The following is a 19959-nucleotide window of genomic DNA, read 5'->3' on the forward strand; positions in this document are numbered from 1 at the left end:
TTACACCTAAAAAAACTAAAAGTTTTTGTGTGTTTGCAGTATTTTCTATTTCGATTGTGGAGACAGAAAAGCATTTGAACATTTAGTAGATTGCATACTGACAAATCTACATGTAGAAAAAAAGAAAAGAAATAAAAAGGGCGCATTATATCATTTAGAAAAATTGTGAAAAATAAATTTTTCCTCAAACGTTTTTGAAGCATTTTACCTCAAAAGTTTGGAAATACTCATAAAAGATGTAAAAAAAATGATACTGTGTAAAAAAAATTAGGCAACTATTTACATCAGCCTTTTGAGTGTTTCAAACTCATTTTATTTTAGTTTGAAAAAGTTCTGAAAAAAAACTTTGTTAAGTTCTCTTCATATTGATTAATTATCCTAGGTTTTATCATGTTTCTTTGATTCAATACGGATTTTCAAAGTTGTGGCAGTCTTTTTGACTATTTATACATTCCTAATCACATCTCAGTCCAGCATGTGGCGGTAATGCACAGATTTTGCAAGCTGTCAGTAAACATCGAAGAAGAAGAAGAAGAAACGAGCGAAGAAGAAACACCCGCATGAGTTTGGAAATGCTAGCAACATTGAATCCCAGTAGATGTAAACCGGACGCTATTGTTCAGAAACGTTAATAAAAAACGTATTATTAATAACATTTGTACAGATACAAATACGTATTTACTGTGGACTGCTATAGAAACCTTAACGCGCAAACCGCGTGATTTTGCTGTCTTTACATGCGACCTGCCAGCTACAAGCTATTATACCTTTTTGGAAATGTTCTTTAAATCTACCAGAAGCTGTCTTCAGCGTTGGGGCGAGAGTCTCCCTCTGTATCAGCGGAAAATATCAAAGTGCAGTGCTCATGATGATAGTTTGGACCAAACTAGACTTTTGATGCGACTTTGTTCTGAGCGTTATTATATTTCTTCCGAAGCGTTCAACACAAGAACATGTACATATGGACCTTTAGGAACTGAACTAAAGAAAAACATTATTGACCTGTGGACTTCGGCAATACGTTCAAGAGCATACGTTTTTGGAATCAGTAATTCAATGCAAAGCAGAATCCCCGAGGAACCTGGCAGGATTGTTAACTTAAAGAGTTTTCAAGAAATCCTCAGCAAGGACAACCCGTCTAAAGAAGAAACATCTCAAAACATACAAAAACATCTCAAAGACAGCTTGTCTGTTCGAACGAGTCTCTTGCAAGGTGATTTGAGACTAGTCCTAGGCATTTATACACGCTTAACATGAAAAACGCTTAACGTGGCTAAATGTACCTAAACGTCAACTAGAGAAACACACATTTGTCAAACTTATTACTGTAAAACGAGTGAGCCCATATTTCATGGATCCCACTGAAGTCCATTATAAGGAAAAAGCTTAATGTACACATTTTTAAAATCAAATTTTACTTGTAATTACTACTATCAAAAGAGAGCCATATTTCCACAGCTAAAGTGAGCAATATTATTTTAAGCATTCTCCTGTATGATGTTGTTGGGGGTAGTGTCAACAATATGCACACAAGTGCATTCATTTGATTTCATTTTAGAGGAAAATTTCAGACAGCATTTGCATCTAAAATACACACACACACACACACATATATATATATATATATATATATATATATATATATATATATATATATATATTCTGCTGTCAAAATAATAAAACTGCCTAATGTGACTCTGTTTAATTTATCTACAGAATCAGGGCTTGTACTTTTGATAGTAGTTAGTTTTACAGGTTTTCTTGATTGCTAAAACAACTTCTGAACCCTTGTTCTATTTTCTTACACCATTAAATACAAAACCTTATCTTCAAGCACTATTAACAAAACCTCCGACTTCTCTTGCAGAATGAAACTTTGAAACTTCAAAACAGTTTTACCTTGGTTCAAAGTCAAGCACTGCTCTCAATTAATAAACAAAGTGATCAAAATATTACGCTATCGAGAAGGTAGTAAACAATACAACACAGAAAACAAAATATTGTTCAAAACATATTTCTTATTTTTTTCCTAAATGTTCAGGACCATATAGTTTGTTTATTGCACAGCATATAGCCTACAACACACTCTACTGCAGTATACATACAAAAAGAGACAAAAATTAAAGGTGAAAACATGATCATTTTGGTTCTTGTCTTTTGGCTGAGTCAGGAAAGAACACTTTCTCGACATCACACGCAACGTGATATTGTCTCTCCTGAAGGAAAGGGCAAGAAGCCTCTTGTGTGCTGTATCCAGCCCTGACATGATTCCTCACCTATATCATCATATGCTAAATCCATGACTTGCAGGAAATCGACTCTGGTGTAGGGTTGTCTATAGTATAGCGGGAGGTGCAAGTTCATTAGCTCCCCATTGCACTCATTCTCACATTATTTTTTGTAACCATGCTTAGACACTCTCCTTCCCACTTTCAAACAGCCTGTTTGCTTATATCGGTTGTGTCACATCATTTGAAAAATGTGACTTTAATTTTGAGAGATTGTGATTAATCAATGACAAAAAGTTTCTCTATTTGTATTTGATTGTTGCTACTTGTGTTTACCAGCATGAATCATGTGCATTAGAGTGTAGACATTAGTGTTGAGAGTTTTGCTTAAAAGTCTTAAGTGAGATCTGCACATAGTGGTTAACCATGTGAAATGGTTTAAGATTTTGACATCAGACTGCACAATTAGCTAAATGAGGTCAGGCAACTGAAAACTTAGTTCAGTCAATGGGTTTAAGTGTTTTAGCAATTGTGAAAAACTAATTACAAGTAAATTTGACAGAATTTTGGTTTCCACCACTTGTTAATGTACATTAAGCTTTATATTTACAACGCACTTAATATGATAATTTTAACTCACTGAATAAGAGCTTTCTTTTGACATCAGAAAGCGTTTGTCATGAGTAAAATTTGATAGAAATTAGTTTTCTCTGCTTGTTCTTAAAGTAAAATAAGACTTTATCCTTATAATGGACTTAGATAGGGAAGAAAATGTGATATTGTTCTCTATCTATGGCATTAGGGCTCGTTATTCTTACAGTATTTAGTGTTAATTACAAGTAAAATTTGACAGAAATTTGGGTTTCTCTGGTTAATGTTTAGGTACATTAAGCCACGTTAAGCTTTTTTATGTTAAGCCGTGTTGTAGAATGTTTAATATGCGTCAATGTGACTGCTCTGGTTAAGGTTATTGGAATTTTTATTATTTTGTATTTATATATTTTTCTAGGTGCTTTGCAGCAGTATATTCAGGCATTAGAGCTTGTGAATAGGACATTACCCTTTGGATTGGCGGAGACTGGATTGTGCTATAACTTTGATAATCAGCTAAGACATTCATCTGACTGGTGAGACTTTATTTTTTTCATTTGACCAGGTATGCTATTTTAATTAATCACTTAAATAGTACAAATAAGTAATTTATTTTAGTGCCTCTCAAAGGCTGTCAGGTGATGCAAAGGTACTGCAGTGAGTGTGAGGGGGTGGGATGTTGTGGTGGCTTAAGAAACAAAGTGAAAAGTGTTGTCAACTTTCAACCACTACACTTTAGAGGAAGGGTCTGTGTACAAGTGTTGACATTTTCTTATCTTTAAGCTGAATACTGTGAAAACAAGTGCAATTTTAAATAAAAAATAAAATAAAGGAATGCTCCACTTTTTTGGAAAAAGGCTCAATTTACAAGTCTCCTAAAGTTAAACTGTTGGCTTTAAATTTATTCAGCCGATTTCTTGTTTTGGCGGGGTCACTTTTGGCTTAGCATAATTAATTTAATCAATTTGGCCATTAGCAATTCATTTAAAAATGTTTTTAAACAAGTTTTTATACATTTTCCTGCTTGAGTATCTTCTACTTTCATTGTATAGTAAGACCAACAGAAAATAAAATGTACTATTTTCTAGGCTCTCATTTTCACGTAATAGTCAAGAAATGTAGTGCATGAGAATCTATGATATCGGAGGGTATATTAACTATGAAGACATGAGAGATGTGCTGTCGCTTGGTATGGCAATAGCAGCTTTGCACAACTATGTAATCATGAGAGATTTTCAAAAAAAGTTGAGTGTTTCTTCAGAAGCACCAGACCATTTCAACACAATTTGTGAATAGTTTACTTTATGCATTGACTAAAGAAATCATTGACTAATGAAATTATAGACAAACTTCAAGCTTTTAAAAAATGACTCCCCCCATGCCCCCCCTTTAACAGTTCTTCTGAGGTCACTGAATCATCTTTAGTTTGGTTCTGTTCTCCTCGGACGTCTTCACAGTGGATGGACTACTGGGTTCATCACAGACTGAAGTGGTGGAGGAAGGTAAAGCTAACCACTTTTATAATTTTTCTGTCAAGTTAAAATTGATTCATAGTATATATTACATTGTGTTAAAGTAACTCTGAAAACATTAGTACTGTACATTAAAGAAAAATTTGATGAGTTGACTTTCATCTTTAAGAGAAAAACATTTTATGTTGGATGAGAAGTTAAACCGAGGTCCTGACTCTCTGTGGTCATTAAAAATCCCATGGCACTTCTTGGAAAGAGTAGGGGTGTAACCCCATTGTCCTGGCCAAAGTCCCTCTATCGGCCATTACTATCATGGCCTCCCAATCATCCCCTTCCACCGAATTGTCTCTATCACTGTCTCTCTACTCCACTAATAGCTGGTGTGTGGTGAGTGCACTTTTATAATTATTCAGATAGACAGATTTATCAGATTAAAGTTTAGTGTGCCGGTCAGTTTCTTATTTACGTAATAAATGACCGTACATATTTTAATTCCTAATTAAGTCCAAATATAAAGGGGTTGGACAGTGAAACTGAAACACCAGGGGCCTCATGTATCAACGCTGTGTATGCATAAAACTTTGTGTACACCAGGTTTCACGCTCACGTTTGGATTTACTAACAATGAAATTTGCATGAGAATGTGCGTTGCTCCACGCCAACTTCATGTCTGGCGTACCTGTATTTCTTATTTGTGTTTGTTTTATTTTCATTGGCTACTCCTAGAGGAAAGTATGTTGAGTTGCACACTACAAAGTATCGCACCAACCCGTGAAAAACATTCATGACTTGGTCAGTTGTAGAGCGGGTGATTGGGCATCTGAAATGCCGGTGGCGCAGCCTTGATAAGAGCGGAGGAGTGCTGCTTTACCGCCCTAACTTTCAGGATTGTATAGAAAAACAGAATAAATAAAATAAAAAGGATAAAAGGCTTGCACTAAATATTTTTCACCTAAAGTACAAATTTCGATTACGAAATGAAAACACAGATTGAATCCTTTTTAATAACTGGCATAGGCAGTTTTACCCCAATCATGCTTAAGTTTTTTCTTTTTCTTCTTTTCGAATTAAAATAGCAGGCCTTCTAACTGACATAAAATCAAATAAGCATCTTCAATGCTCTGCGGTAATTCCTATATCACAAATTTCTATCGACATTTTTTATACAAGTATTTTAAAGATTGTCTTGAGCATTTGATAGCGCTGTGCTTTCATTTTCTCCTACACACTCGCAGTGAGTTCAGGTAACAGAGTGTTTTAAATTCTTTAAATTGTCTTCAGTTATTATAACCTTTGTGTCGAACTGGCACAGAAATATCAGTATATCAATATAGGCTTTGCTAAAAGGCTTGTCAAATGAAGGTCTGTTCCTTACTAGCGCTCGCTGTGGCTGTGGTGGTGAGAGACAATGAAAAGGCGCATATACTGTATGTTGACATTTAAAGTATAGGTTACTACAGCATATAATAATTTTATAAAAATGTAACCAACATTTAATAGAGGTTTGTGATACAAAAAGTAGAGCATTAATTGGAGCATTATTTGATTTTTTTTCCATGGAGCATAACAAATCGTCACTGCACAGTTTTGTAGCGGATGGGCACAAACAAATATATACACTTCATATATTTTATTGGAAAATATATAAAGTGAATTTAAATATAAAATGAATTTCGATTGGTATAATTTGGATCTTAATTTTATGTACTTTTCTGTCAGTCTACAAACAATCTACAAAATAAATAGCCTAAGTACAATAAATAACATTTGAGGCGAAGTGAAGTGCCGCTATGCTTTCGCAACCAAAATACAAACTGGTTTGTTAAAATTGTAATCTAATTTAAATAAAAGTGAATTATTCAGTTTTGAATAATGCATTTTAGTTAACTGTATGATCAAAAAAAAGAGTAGCTTATATTAATTTTTCACTGTTTAAATGAAAAAATCATTCATTTTGCTGAATAGTTTTACTTTAACTTGTTTAATCAAGTCGTTTTACCATAAAAAGCAGGACTGGCATTTACAAAGCATTTACAGCTCGTACGTGAACATGTACCCAGATTATCTTGGAAGAACGAACTCTCAAGTATGGGCTAACTTAAATTTTTGTGAGAATGAACGCATGATTTTTAAAATGAGAGTCTGCATTTGTACCAGTTCGTCAGATATTATTACTTAAAACATTTCGGTAACACTTTACAATAAGGTTCATTAGTTAATGCATTTACTAACATGAACTAATCATGAACAACACTTGTACAGCATTTATGAATCATAATTGAACATTTACTAATGCATTATTAACATTCAAGTCCATGCTTGTTAACATTAGTTAATGCAACATGAGTTAACATGAACTAAAAATGAACTACTGTATTTTCATTAACTAACGTTTATTAACATGAATAAATACTGTAGTAAATGTATCGTTCATTGTTTGATCATGTTAGTAAATGCATTACTTATCATTAACTAATGAACCTTATTGTAAAGTGTGACCAACATTTCTATATTTTAGAGAAAGTAGTTAAAGCCAATGATTGATCTTATCCAGCCGTGGCCCACTAATAAGTAATCATGTAGCCTACTTTTTGATTACCTGATTTAACAGCAGCACCTACGGATATTATGGAGATCCACGCATAACTTTCATGCATGCCCAAATATACAATGTCAATGTCAGAGTAAATCCATAAGGAAATGTAAATTGCTCGCACTTGATAATTTAAAGTGGGGATGAAGCAGTCAGTCAAGTTTACATTATTGTATTATGTCTCAGAGCAAAGCATAACTTATCCTATAAATGTCCATGCTTAATCAGTCATTGATAAGGTCTTTAGCTTATGCGCTTAACTGCCAAACAGCTTGATTTCTTGCTTAATCACAAATTTTTTTTTTATCATCGCAGCTGTAGCTACGGCTCCCAGAGCCATCTGATCTTGTAAACCTGCTAGAGGTTCCAGAATCCAGATTCATGCTTTAAGATGCTGATCAAAGATCACATCTGCTCTGTGCTGCCTGCTTTCATTGACCCTCGACAGTTTGCACACAAGAGCAACGGTCCACTGATGATGCAAATACTTTCACTTTACTCATTGCTTTATGATTTTATTTCACTTCAATGGAGTTAAAAGCATCACAGATTTCCACAAATACATGGAGCAATTCAGTATTACACAACAAATAGTTTATTTTACTTTTTTTTTTTTACACTCTTCACTAGGGATGTTTTATAATTTTATAATTTGCAGTATAGCAAAACAATTCTTTAGATGGATTGAAGATATAAGCCCCTTGATTGGTTATATCAAGGAATTATAAAGATTGTTTGCAGATGCAGATTGTCCAACTACTGTGAATTTTACTCAAAAAGCTAAAACAAACATTGACTTTTTTATGTGTTTTACACCTTTTTATTTTATATGAGAGTATAGTTTGTAGTCAGGAAAGCATGGGGCAGAGAGAGAGGAAACAAGATTGGACCTCAAGCCAGGAATTAAGCCTAGGTTCCCAAAAGCACCTTTGTGCTAAATATTGGTGCACTAATTGTGAGGACACTGATGCTGACAAACAGTCACATTTGATCCATAAACCCTTTTCTCTCTCAATTTGCATGATCGACCTATCTGTCAAAAAAGCAGCAAGTGGTGTTTTAAATACATAAACATCTCAGAGAATAAGAGCATGTATATTTGAAGACACCTTCATGTTATGATGAATTATTGTACTGTTCTACATTGCTTTTTGTGATCTCCACATTGTGCCGATTTAAAACCTGGAATATAAAAATAACATAAAATGTAAAAGGAACCAATTTTGTCAGATATTTTTATCTGGTATAAATTTGCAATAATCATATAATTTACCTGTATGGGAATCAGCAAGTAATGCATTGCATATATTTCAAATATGAAATATGTGGATTTCATATTTATCACACTGCTTTCTAAGATATTGTCTCTGACCACTGAAAGCCACTATGCAAATATTAGAAGCATTAAGGAACATGGGTGACTGACTTGAACACCTGCTAAAGTTTGCTTTAGGCCCGTCTGACTTCAACCTGTGCAACGTGGGCGATGAGAGTTTGAAAGAGGGGGCATCTCATGGTGTTAAAGTACTCTATAATTTCCCCTGGGGATCAGAGACGCTGGAGACACTGTGGACCCTGGGAGACACACAACTACTGAAGACTCACCAAGAAACATCCGTTAAAGTACAGGTCAGAGAATTAAAAATTTCAGACAATATTAAATCATTCACAGGTAATTCAGCCACTAAGTGTAAAATGGCATGTTAAAGAATTTACAAAGACTATTAGTTTATAGGGGGTTTTCCCTCCTAGAAATAATGTTTACCATTACTGTTGAAAAAAACTAATTGTATAATTTTCAGTGCAGAGATGGAAGAAAGTCTGTAGTTCCTCATGTAATCTCTGTCAGTGTGAATGTTGATCGGGGAATGCTGGCTTACCTGTTTAATTCACTTCAACGGCTAAAGAAAACTGACAGCAAACAGAAGCTTCATCAGAGGACAGTAAGCCATTTATTTGCATTAATAAGTGTTTGAATATGTAAACTAATTTGAAAGGGAAATGGGGAAGCTGACCATGGTTTGTTTCACTGATTTGTTCAGGTTTTGAAGCTCCATCCTGCTTTAACTCCAGTAAAAGTGGCCTTGGATATAGGACGAGGATCTAATTCAGAACTTAGACAGGTACAGTGGCTTATACATAGAACTAAACATCAGTGCAAGAATCCTGCAAAATGTATCACTGCATCATAAATCCCCTTTAATAGTTAAACAGTAGCTTAACTCCTCCAACATTGCATTCATAAGCCTGTTGCATGGCATATTTGATATTTACCTGGTGTTTACAAATACAAAGACAGAATGCTTCTCCAGAGAGGAAACAGATCTGTGTACAAGCAGACAGTCTGCACAAGCTGCACCTCTTTTATTTTAAATATTTTATAGATTTATGTGTATTGTGAATCCACTTATAGATGCATATTACTGGTAAAGTACAAAAAAGTATATTGTGCCATTAAATTTAGAGCAGATTTCAGTTTGTCAGTGCTGTGGTCTATTTCAGTTGATTCTATTAGCTACTAATGTGCCTGAACACAATTCATTTTCAGACCAGCATGTCCATGAGCACACACAATAACAAGTTGTGAAAATGATCACTGCATTCACTCAAAATTATTTGTAGTTGCATTCCAAATGACACACAATGCACTTAAGCCTCATTTCCACTGAGTGGTACACTTCAGTTCGGTATGGTATGGGTCACCTTTATTAGACTTGTGTCTCTCCTGCCAAAATGGTACTCTATTGGTAGGCGTGGTCTAAGACAGAAAGTTGCAGTCGACATCAAGACTGTTCTTGCTCAGTGAAATGTCAATGTAAAGCTATACGGTTCGTTTACATTTCATATACAAAACAGATGCTTAATACACATAAATACTTGTGTATAAATGTTAAATGCCAACCTTTCTATGAACAGAATTTGATAATAGCTGACAGATTTGATTATAGCTTATCAACGCAATGAATACAAAATAGCTAACTGTAACGTCTACAAGTATATAAAATAAATAAAGCATGAATACATACAGACCCCAACAGTCTCACAAATGTTACCAATTACAAAAAAATTCCACACGACATACATTAAGGACTTATTGGCTTCAAAAACAATACAAAATATGGCCCGTACATGTACAGCACATGTAACATCGTGTTAAAAAGTAATTCCATCATTCCGAGTTCATAATAGTCCATAAAAGTCATTAATACGAAAGTAAAACACACATGTACTCAAAACATTTAAAAGAAATATGCTATACATGTATAGGTAAACTCATTATTATTTGGTGTGCAACAATACACATGGTTAGGTTTTAGTTCCAAGTTTCGGTGCAATTTTGGAATATATATTCAGTAAAAAATGTAAAAATGTAAAATGTAAAAATGTAAAAAATTCTAAAACGAATACATGGCGACGCAGTGGCACAGTCGGTAGTGCTGTTGCCTTAGAGCAAGGTTTGCTGGTTCGAGCCTCGGCTGGGTCAGTTGGGATTTCTGTGCGGAGTTTGCATTTTCTCCCTTCGTTTGCGTGGGTTTCCTCCGGGTGCATTGGTTTCCCCCACAGTCGAAAGACATGTGGTACAGGTGTATTGGGTAGCCTAAATTGTCCGTATTGTATATGGATGTTTCCCAGAGATAGGTTGCAGCTGGAAGGGCATCTGCTGCATAAAACAAATGCTGTATTAGTTGGCGGTTTATTCCACTGTGGCGACCCCAGATTAATAAAGGGACTAAGCCGAAAAGAAAATAAATGAATGAAAACGAATACAATATAACAAAAAAAAAATATCTAAAATAAACAGTGATTTCCAGTTTTTTTCTTGTACCTAACATTGGTTATCAAAACCTTTTTCAGTAAGTATGATGATACCGTCAACAAAATCATCACCACACCTGCAGACCAGATGTTGTGGATGACAGCAAAGGTTTGTGGGCTGCAGAGATGAAGCTTTCAGATCGGGAAACAAAGCAGCTCTCAAAAATGCAAAACTGTCATATGCTCAAAAAATCTGTAACCTCACAGACTGCAGGAGCACACAGAGCCTCTGGCAAGCCATTCAGTCCATCACTGTCTACAAGCCTCTGCCACAGGCCTGTGATGATGACACATTTCCCCTAGATGAAGTGAACCAATGACAACACAATTTCCCAAATGTGTACATTCCAAGGCATAACCCATTGAATGCTCAAGTCGCAGATGAACATAATTACCGTTTAGAAGCAAGACAAGTCATAACTTTTATTCAAATGAGCAGATGAATTGTCCCGAGAGTTTTGGTTCTGGGCATCTGGATCATGTGGGCTCTTTTGCTAACATGCAGCATACGTCACTTTCATTTTCAGGTGAAAGCATCTTCCACTTTAGTGCTTACTGATGGGACATTTAATTGCAGAGAGATATGTTTCAGCACATGGACATACATTCTAGAGAGTTCAGAGAGTATTAGAGAGTATTTGATGGAATAATGGAAATGCAAAATACAATTTTAATTTAAAACCAAAAAATTGCAGTATGCATATTGAAGCGTGGAGGTCGTACTGAATATAACGGCATTCCTAGTTTTTATGCACATTCACTCAATTGAACAAATCATTAGGAGCTAATGGTTGTTCTCTTGGGATGACACGGCGGCACAGTTGGTAGCACAATCGCCTCACAGCAAACAGGTTGCTGGTTCGAGTCTTGGGTGGGTCAGTTGGCATTTCTGTGTGGAGTTTGCATGTTCTTCCTATGTGAATTGGGTGAGCTAAATTGGCCTTAGTGTATGTTTGTGATTGAGTGTTTCCAAGTGATGGGTTGCAGCTGGAGGGCACCCGCTGTGTTAAACATATGCTGGATAAGGTGGTTCATTCCGCTGTGGTGACCCCAAGTTAATAAAGGGACTAAGCCGAAAAGAAAATGAATGATTGATTGGTTGTTCTCTTGAACACTGAGCGTCTGTTTACATGTGGTCACTTCCTGTCTTTTTTAAGATCGAATAACTATCCGATCATGAAACGAACAAGTGTAAATAATCTCCAAAAAGCAGTTGAGACCGATTGCTCAGGTCAATTCAGGAGGTGGTCTAGGATGCATTTCAGATGAAGCTGGACAGATCTGAATGCATCTGGTTGTTGAGACAACATATGCAAGTTTTACTCCTCCCAAATTTGAAAATAATCAATATGAGAGCACACATGTTGTAGGCGATATGACTGCCAGACATACAAGTGCAAATGCATAAGCAAAAGAAGGCCGCAGATGACAGTTTGTGATGTTTGTTTTCGTTGTAATTACATGTTTCTTTTCATTTTATTTTTGACCATAAAATATTATTAGATGACAGCATTCACAACAGAGACACAGCAGAGAACTGTAGCGTATCTCTGTGACAAGAGAGAAATAATAATAGAAAAATATAGAGCTCATTCCTTTACAAAGGCACATTGTTTTGTTTTTGGTAGAGTTTGTTATAGACAAATGAATTAAAATCTTTACAGTTTTGAATGATGCATTTCACATATTTGTGTGACAAAAATGTTTCATTTAGCCCATATAAGAAAGTAATCACAGAGCCTACCTTGTGCGCTTTTAATGTTTTACAGCCTGCATCTAAAATAAAAAATATATGCGGTGTATCTGTATAGCCTAGTTAAAGTTGCATATAATAGTCATATCCATTTAGTGGAGATGCATTCATGTGGTTAAATGGAACCGTTTTCAGAAATCAAATGGCTATTTGAAAAAAAAAAAAAAACTCATGAAGTGACTAGACACTGAGAGACAACAACAAACTAACTAAATTTTGCATAAGCAAAACACATAAGCAGAATATATGCACATTTACTAAAGGAAAATAAACAATGAATACTTAGAAATGCATATCAGAACAATGTTATTGAATAAACATTTAAACCATCTAAATTCAATTCAGTTAATATTTATTTGCGATTGTGTTTATTTACTTGTGCTCTCACACTGACCCAATAACAAATCTTTGTCTTCAGGTTTGTGAGGGTTTGCTTCAAGAATTTCTTGAAGTTGGAATTTCCACATGGCCTGGATACTTGGACACAAAGTCTCTGGAGAATTTGAACACAAAGTAAAAAGCATCCACATAAAGAAATTACAATATTTGTAATTATTGATGATGAAATATTATAATGTTGAAGATTATTTTTGTTCTTGCAGGTATGATGAGATGGGTGTCCTCTTTACAGTGATGGTCAGTGAGAGCACACTAAAAAGTGGCCTTCTGTTGGTCCGTAACAGAGACACCACCATTAGAGAGACTATGCATATTTCAGAAATCAAATGCTTCCTGCTTAAATACATATCTGCCTCAGAGAATCACTGACTTTGATCTTCTGAATTTCTTCAGTGACAAACAAGTAATGTAATGTGATCATTCTGATGTAACTGCTACAAACTTGTTAATCTGCTGATGCAAAATAGCATTACTGTATGCTGAAAAAAATGGGAAAACATTTGATGAAAAATAAAACAGTTATAGTGTATGTACAGCTTTGCATTTGCCCCAGAGTCTATATTGATGTCAATTTGTTTAATTTAACAATGTAAAACATGATTTATTTTTGGATTTGGTTCTTTGAAATATGTAATGATGATTATAATTTTTTTCTCTTGTGTGATTAAACAGCAACATCATCTCAATGAATTCGGTTGACATTACCAAGCAGTTATACAAACTAAATATTCTTTGACAGAAAAGCTGTTGTAATTATGAAATCATTCAACAAAAATAACACTTCCAGGGTATTGCCCTTGATAAACATGTCTAAACTGTTAGCATGTTTGCTCGTAGGAGGAAGCAGCTGATGACCAACTGCCATGCCACGTTTCTCCCGCACTATCTAAAATAAAACCAAAACTAAAGGCTATACTCCTTCGCTCCGACATTAACCACATAACTCCATTAACCACTTAACTCCGTTCAGCTCTTTAACTCCACTGAAACACATTTATTAGGAAAAACATACTTTGCCATTTACTTAATACTACTCCTAAATGCATTTATGGTTTTCTAAGACCATAACAGTAGTTGTGTAGAATGTAGTTGTTTAGAGTGCAACTACGCAGTTTATTTATAAGGATAGTGCTTATTTGAAACATTCATATTTTCAGAGATACAGCGACAGAAAACTCGTAATTACAAACTACAGCTAATCAAATCATTTAAAAACAGCTAAGTGACACTAAGTCAATCTCTCTATGTTGTAGTGCTGTATTTATACCATAGTGATCTGGTGTTTGCTTTGCTTTGGCTTTTTCGAGTTAATTATTGTGATGTCCCAATTGCAACTAAATGCTAGGGAATATCTATAGACTGATGGCATTTCTTTTAATCTTAAATTGTGAGCAAAATCACCTGTTTGTCATCACTTTAGATATTATGCTGGAGAATTATTCAAATACTAGCTCTAAAGTAAGGTTGGTAAAATTAGCTACAGTTTCTGCTGTTCTGATGTCGGCTGCAGCTGTGAGTGAATTGCGGAAGAAAGTAATTTCTCATACAAAAAATTTTTAAACTCTGTGTTTAATTTTCTTTTTTAAATACTTGATTATGCCAGTGAACTGTTGTATAAACGCACTAGTACACTCTTAGCAGAGCTATATGGCTGTAAATCATCTGTATATATAATTATTATTATACATGTAACTTGTACTATACTACTTATAGTGCTACCTGACATCACTTTAAATGTATAAAAATAAAATTAAATGTATAAAAATTTTCCTCACTACCTATCTACCTACCTACCTTACTTCAAATTTACCCTGAGCCATGCAGGAGCCCACACCACCATCTCCTTATGCATGTCATATTGGCAGTTTTAAATAAATATAGACAGTTAAAATACAATGATAAAAAAAAAATCTTCTATACTGGCTAATAAAATGTTGAGCAGACACACCTAGGAATACTCGATCTCAACCTTAAGAGCGATGTACAAGGCATACTGAAAGTCAAAAAAGTTAATAAAAAATTACTTATGCGCTTGTCCATGTAAATTGTCAAACTTACCATGAACACAAATACTCCACAGATCTTGGAGAGACCCTGCATTGAAATATCTTAGGTAATGTTGGAAAAAATGAAAAAATAAAAATAAATAACAGTAATAATAATAATAAACTATATATATATATATATATATATATATATATATATATATATATATACATATATATATATATATATATATATATAGATACATATATATATATATATATATATATATATATATATATATATATATATATATATATATATATATATTATATATATGCAAACAAACATAAATTTTGAAATCTGAAACAATCATCAGCAGATAAAAAAGTTATATATTAAAATCATTTGAAGTAGGCCTAGCATGTTTGAAATAGGGTGGCGCAGTGGCACAGTGGGTGCTGTCGCCTCACAGCAAGAAGGTTGCTGGTTCGAGCCTTGGCTTGGTCAGTTGGCATTTCTTTGTGGAGTTTGCATATTCTCGCTGTGTTTGCGTGGGTTTCCTCTGGATGATCCGGTTTCCACCACAAGTCCAAATAAGTGCTAGGTGAATTGGGTAAGCGTGAATGCGTGAAGTGTGAATGCGTGTGTATGCATGTTTTCCAGTGATGGGTTGCTGCTGGAAGGGCATCCACTGCTTAAAACATATGCTGGATAAGTTGGCGGTTCATTTCGTTGTTGCGACCCCAGATTAATAGAGGAATTAAGCTGAAAAGAAAATTAAAACATAAAACTTTTTCCTCCGACATTACAGCTGGACACTTCATCCTAGTAGGTGGCAGTATATGCAACTAAAGCTGGTTTGACAACCGCCATGAAATCAAAGAAGAAGACAGAGGACCTATCCTTTACTAGCTGGTTCATCGGACGTGTACTTGCTGAAAAAATGGCTGCAGAGCAGAATGGAGTAAAAATGCCGTCAACTGAGGAAAATAAAGAGAACAGCATCGATCAGAGTATTGGTCTGGAGAGTATCCTTAAAGCTAAATCTAACTTACAGTGTCATTTATTTTTTAGTGGTGGAGACCATCAGTATTTCAACAGTTAAAAGGAGGACGGCTGCTACTTGGTTTTTATGGAATACGAGTCAGTTGATCTAAACAATTACAGATTGGAATATTGCTTTTTATACAATATAGATTATAGATAAAGATTATAAATGTATGTTTTTTTAATAAATGGGGTAATTAGCGGTAATAGGTAATTACTCCATTGAGCCCTCTTCAGACTAGTTTTTGTTAAACGGTGTTTTTGTGATTTTATTTTTTAATTGCGGTTGTGTTTTGTGGAAGGGATTGTATATTCAAGCATGCTGTTAGCTATTTTAAAGGTCTGGGTTTATTTTACTTAAAATTGACTACAGTTCTGCAGATTATTAAAGACTCTCAGCAGCAGCATGGACTCAGGCATGGAGATTACCAGCGCTATAGGTAAGACTGTGGGAGATATTTCTTTTTTGTTAAGTTATATTATAACACAAATACCACTACGTTAATCATTTCTTCTTTCCTCAAAGGGGTTATTGCTCCAGACGGCTGCGTCGTTTGAGAAAGGCTCTGGGCTTTAAAATGGGAAACAGACACAAGTTTACTGGGAAAAAAGTGACCGTGGAGATGCTTTCAGACAACCGGTAACTTTTAGCAGTTTAAATGAAATATTAATACGATGCTTTATTTTCTTTTTATCTTAGTCATTTTGTATCGGTCTCTCTTTCACTGTACTAGATATCTGTTGTTAGTCTTAATGGAAGCAGAAAGAGCTTGGAGTTATGCTATGCAGCTGAAACAGGAAGCTAACACTGAGCCCAGAAAGCGTTTCCATTTGCTGGGTCGCTTGCGGAAGGCTGCCAAACATGGAGACCAGCTGGAGAAGCTGTGTGAAAGTCCTAATGTGGATGCCAAGACCAAACTTGAGGCTCAGGTAAGTCAAAGTTCTTTTTTATGATTATTTACATATATGATTTTAGTAAGTACCACAAAATGTTTACTTAAGTAATTAAACTTTGTCCATTGATTTAATAAAAAAGCTAATTTTAATACTAAGCAGGGGTGTGTGATACAGCCTGATGATATTTTTCATTGTTTTCCAAGGCTGCATTTACTCTGCAAGGTTCAAGTGACCCAATTTACTTTTTTGTTTCTTAAATTGAACAGATCGGATGTGGCCCTTGTATGTGTAAGCAGGGGAAAAAATCTAATTCAGATCAGATTCAGGCCTCGTTTATATGTGGAAATATATCCTGCCCTTGTGCCTGCAGCATTAGCACATAGATCAGATTTTCACCCGTCAATGTGATTAAAAAATGCTAGTGAATAATGTAAACACAGAAAATTATTATGAAATGTGATTTCTTCAGTGGGAATACAATGATTATAAATCTGGGAAAAAATATGCAGGACAGTAGTTATGCCTACCTGCAAAACCTTATTAGCATCAAAGGATTCACATTGGAGTTTTGGTGGAAACAGGAGAGGTGCATATTTAATTCTGCAGTGAGTTGTGCAGCTGTGGTTTTATGTTTTTTTTGGCTTAGCACCCAGCCATCCCCTGGTCTCATTCAGACTGATTTCTCTTGCATCCACAGTTACTCCTGTTTGATGTGGTTCATCCTTCTTGGTGGTATGCTGACATTACACTGGATATACTGTGGCTTTTGATAGATCTCAAAGACTTGCTGTGTTGGTCACAGATGGGCCAGTGAGAGACACACCAACAATTTGTGCTTATTGGTGGAAAGTGCAATGAATGACGTTTGGCCACCAGGCTGATCAAATTTAGCCATAAGCCTCCAACACTAAATTGGCCAGTGTTTTTTGTGTCAACCCCTGTATATATACACAATGCATATGTACACTGTGTATTTATACGTCTCTGACTGATCCGGGAACATATTGTTGTGTCTTTGCTAGTTTTTGGTCCTATCTGGGTAATCTCATCACAACTTAACTAGGCACAAAACACAAAACAGCACCAGGAAACTTGTGGACTCTATATCCTGACAGGCTGGAGTTACCAAATACAGTCAAAAAAAAAAAAACAACCGATGCTACTAATTGCTACTCTGTACACTTTTAACAGAGGATGCCAGATAACTGCTCATTGTGACACCACAAACGTGGTTAGAAAAAAAAATCTATAAGTTGGAAATAAACACTCTTCCAAATGTGTGCTCTTGCGCATCATAAAACATTTTAATATGGAATTTTATGGTATTATGTGGTATTTTCAACGGTTCTACAATTTTTAAGCTCTTTAAGAACTTTAAGCTCTATCCTTCTGTAAGTTTGCTTTGTTTTACAGGCTTACACTGCTTATCTGACTGGAATGGTTCAATTTGAACTACAGGAGTGGAAATCTGCAATGGAGGCCTTTAACAATTGCAAGTTAGTGCTCTTTGACATTAAGATTCAATAAGAAAAAGTGAAAGCATTTAGACCCCCCCCCCCACCCCCCAGTGATATTTAACTGAGCATGGAATTTTAACACTGTATATCAATTACATTTTTCTTCTTCAGAAACTCTTAAGTAATTTTTTGGGGGGTTTAGGTCTTTCATGATTGAGATCTTGTAAGTATAATATACTTGTAATGCCGAGTTCAGACTGCATGATTTTCAAACTAGTCGTGTCACAGTTGTTTTCACACTGCATGACTATCTGGGCTAGCGTTTCGTCGCTGCTTTGTTTACACTGCAAGATGGTTCGGCGACATGGACATTCACATTGCACGACTTTACTATAGGGAGAATCGCCGACAACTTCGTCCAAACTACGTCTCACAGCCAAAAGCAAGTAGTATATCTTTTGTTATTAACTACATAATGAGAAAGAAGCCTTTAATGGGGTAGAACGTACATGTTTGCTCACCTGGGTTAAAAGGGAATTAGCCATTTCTCCTTATTGTTATTAATAAACTAATTTCTTTCTGTATGAAATGTCAAACAGACACGGTCCTGCTCCTGAGTCCTGTCAAACCTCCACTAGTTTTCCCTCCATTTCGTGGGTCCAAATAAACCGAAAAAGAGCACTTTTAACTTCTCCCCCAGCCTCCCCCTGGCCTGCAGCAGGTATACACACACGCAAGTGAAAGCTGCTCTCTCATTGGCTGTAGGCGATCGCTGATGTTATTTTCAGTCAAAACTCAATTTACACGGCATGATTTGAATCGCCAACAGCTCCAGATATTTAGCATGCCAAATATCTCACAGGCATCGGCGACTCATCGGCGATTCTCTCAGATCGCGTCTTTGATCGTTCATACTGTGTGATTGTCACTCACGTGCACGAGCAGCGATTTGCCTGCGATTTCAGGCATTTGTCGGCGATTTCTCAAAACCTGTCGGCGAGCCAAAATCGGGGCTAAAATCACGCAGTCTTAACTTGGCATAAGTGTAATATTGGGTGCGTTTTATATTTTTTCCATTTGTTGACAATATTTTTGGATTCATTGCAGGACCATCTATGAGAAACTTGCAAGTGCTTTTACTGAGGAGCAGGCTGTGCTTTATCACCAGAGAGTAGAAGAGATTTCACCTAACATTCGATACTGTGCATATAACATTGGTGAGATACACGATTCATAAAGCCTTTTATATTATCAATATATATTCTTGCCTTTTTGATTTGATATTTTAATGATTCTGCACTCTTGTAGCTCAACCAGTAGAATATCCTGCTAGATCATTAGATCTGGGAATGTATTTTCAGGAAAGAACTGACAATAACTGATTAATGGTGGAGGTTGAAATTGTGGGACATGTGGAAATGCTCAATTTGCCCTAAAAAAGGTTTAAATAAACTGGAAAAACCCAGACACACTAACTACAAAGTGCAGCTCACAACTGTCCACATAAACCATCTATGTTTGTTCTCTAGGTGACCAAAACGCTATAAATGACCTCATGCAGATGAGACTGAGTGCAGGAGGAGGGGGTGGCATGATGGCTGAAAAATTGGAGGTCAGTGGTATTGTAATATCACCAGTGTTTTAAATTAGACACTCCAACTATATATGTTCATTTCCAAATATTGGACTGACCTGTAAAAACTTAAGGAAATGCTATTCC

The 19959-nt window shown here is 35.5% G+C and overlaps 2 protein-coding genes across 7 annotated transcripts in view; both read left to right on the forward strand.

Moving 5' to 3' along the window:
- The first annotated feature begins 525 nt into the window (after positions 1-525).
- On the forward strand, positions 526-13383 carry polg2 (polymerase (DNA directed), gamma 2, accessory subunit). Of its 4 annotated transcripts, none has more exons than XM_001922324.9 (8): positions 526-1213; positions 3238-3355; positions 4216-4321; positions 8328-8513; positions 8687-8827; positions 8927-9007; positions 12872-12966; positions 13056-13383. In XM_001922324.9, the coding sequence occupies exons 1-8, from the start codon at positions 778-780 to the stop codon at positions 13219-13221; spliced, it is 1329 nt and encodes a 442-aa protein (XP_001922359.3). In that variant the 5' UTR covers positions 526-777; the 3' UTR covers positions 13222-13383. The 4 variants fall into 4 exon arrangements, with proteins under 4 accessions (XP_001922359.3, XP_073810133.1, XP_073810134.1 ...); XM_073954032.1 differs by having other exon boundaries at positions 8692-8827; XM_073954033.1 differs by having other exon boundaries at positions 8437-8513.
- A 2363-nt stretch (positions 13384-15746) lies between these two features.
- The window catches only part of srp68 (signal recognition particle 68), a 31410-nt gene continuing 27197 nt past the window's right edge, over positions 15747-19959 (forward strand). For 2 of the 3 annotated variants that reach the window (XR_012407324.1, XR_012407325.1), the window contains exons 1-7: positions 15769-15866; positions 16259-16325; positions 16412-16525; positions 16620-16815; positions 18196-18278; positions 19347-19456; positions 19769-19851. Coding sequence is in view for 1 of the 3 variants with exons in the window: in NM_001005401.3 (NP_001005401.2) it covers positions 15782-15866; positions 16259-16325; positions 16412-16525; positions 16620-16815; positions 18196-18278; positions 19347-19456; positions 19769-19851 (738 nt within the window). In the remaining 2 variants the exon portion in view is untranslated. 3 annotated transcript variants of the gene reach the window in all.

The sequence above is a fragment of the Danio rerio genome, chromosome 6 (assembly GCF_049306965.1).
Source record: "Danio rerio strain Tuebingen ecotype United States chromosome 6, GRCz12tu, whole genome shotgun sequence".
Classification (NCBI taxonomy): Eukaryota; Metazoa; Chordata; class Actinopteri; order Cypriniformes; family Danionidae; genus Danio; species Danio rerio.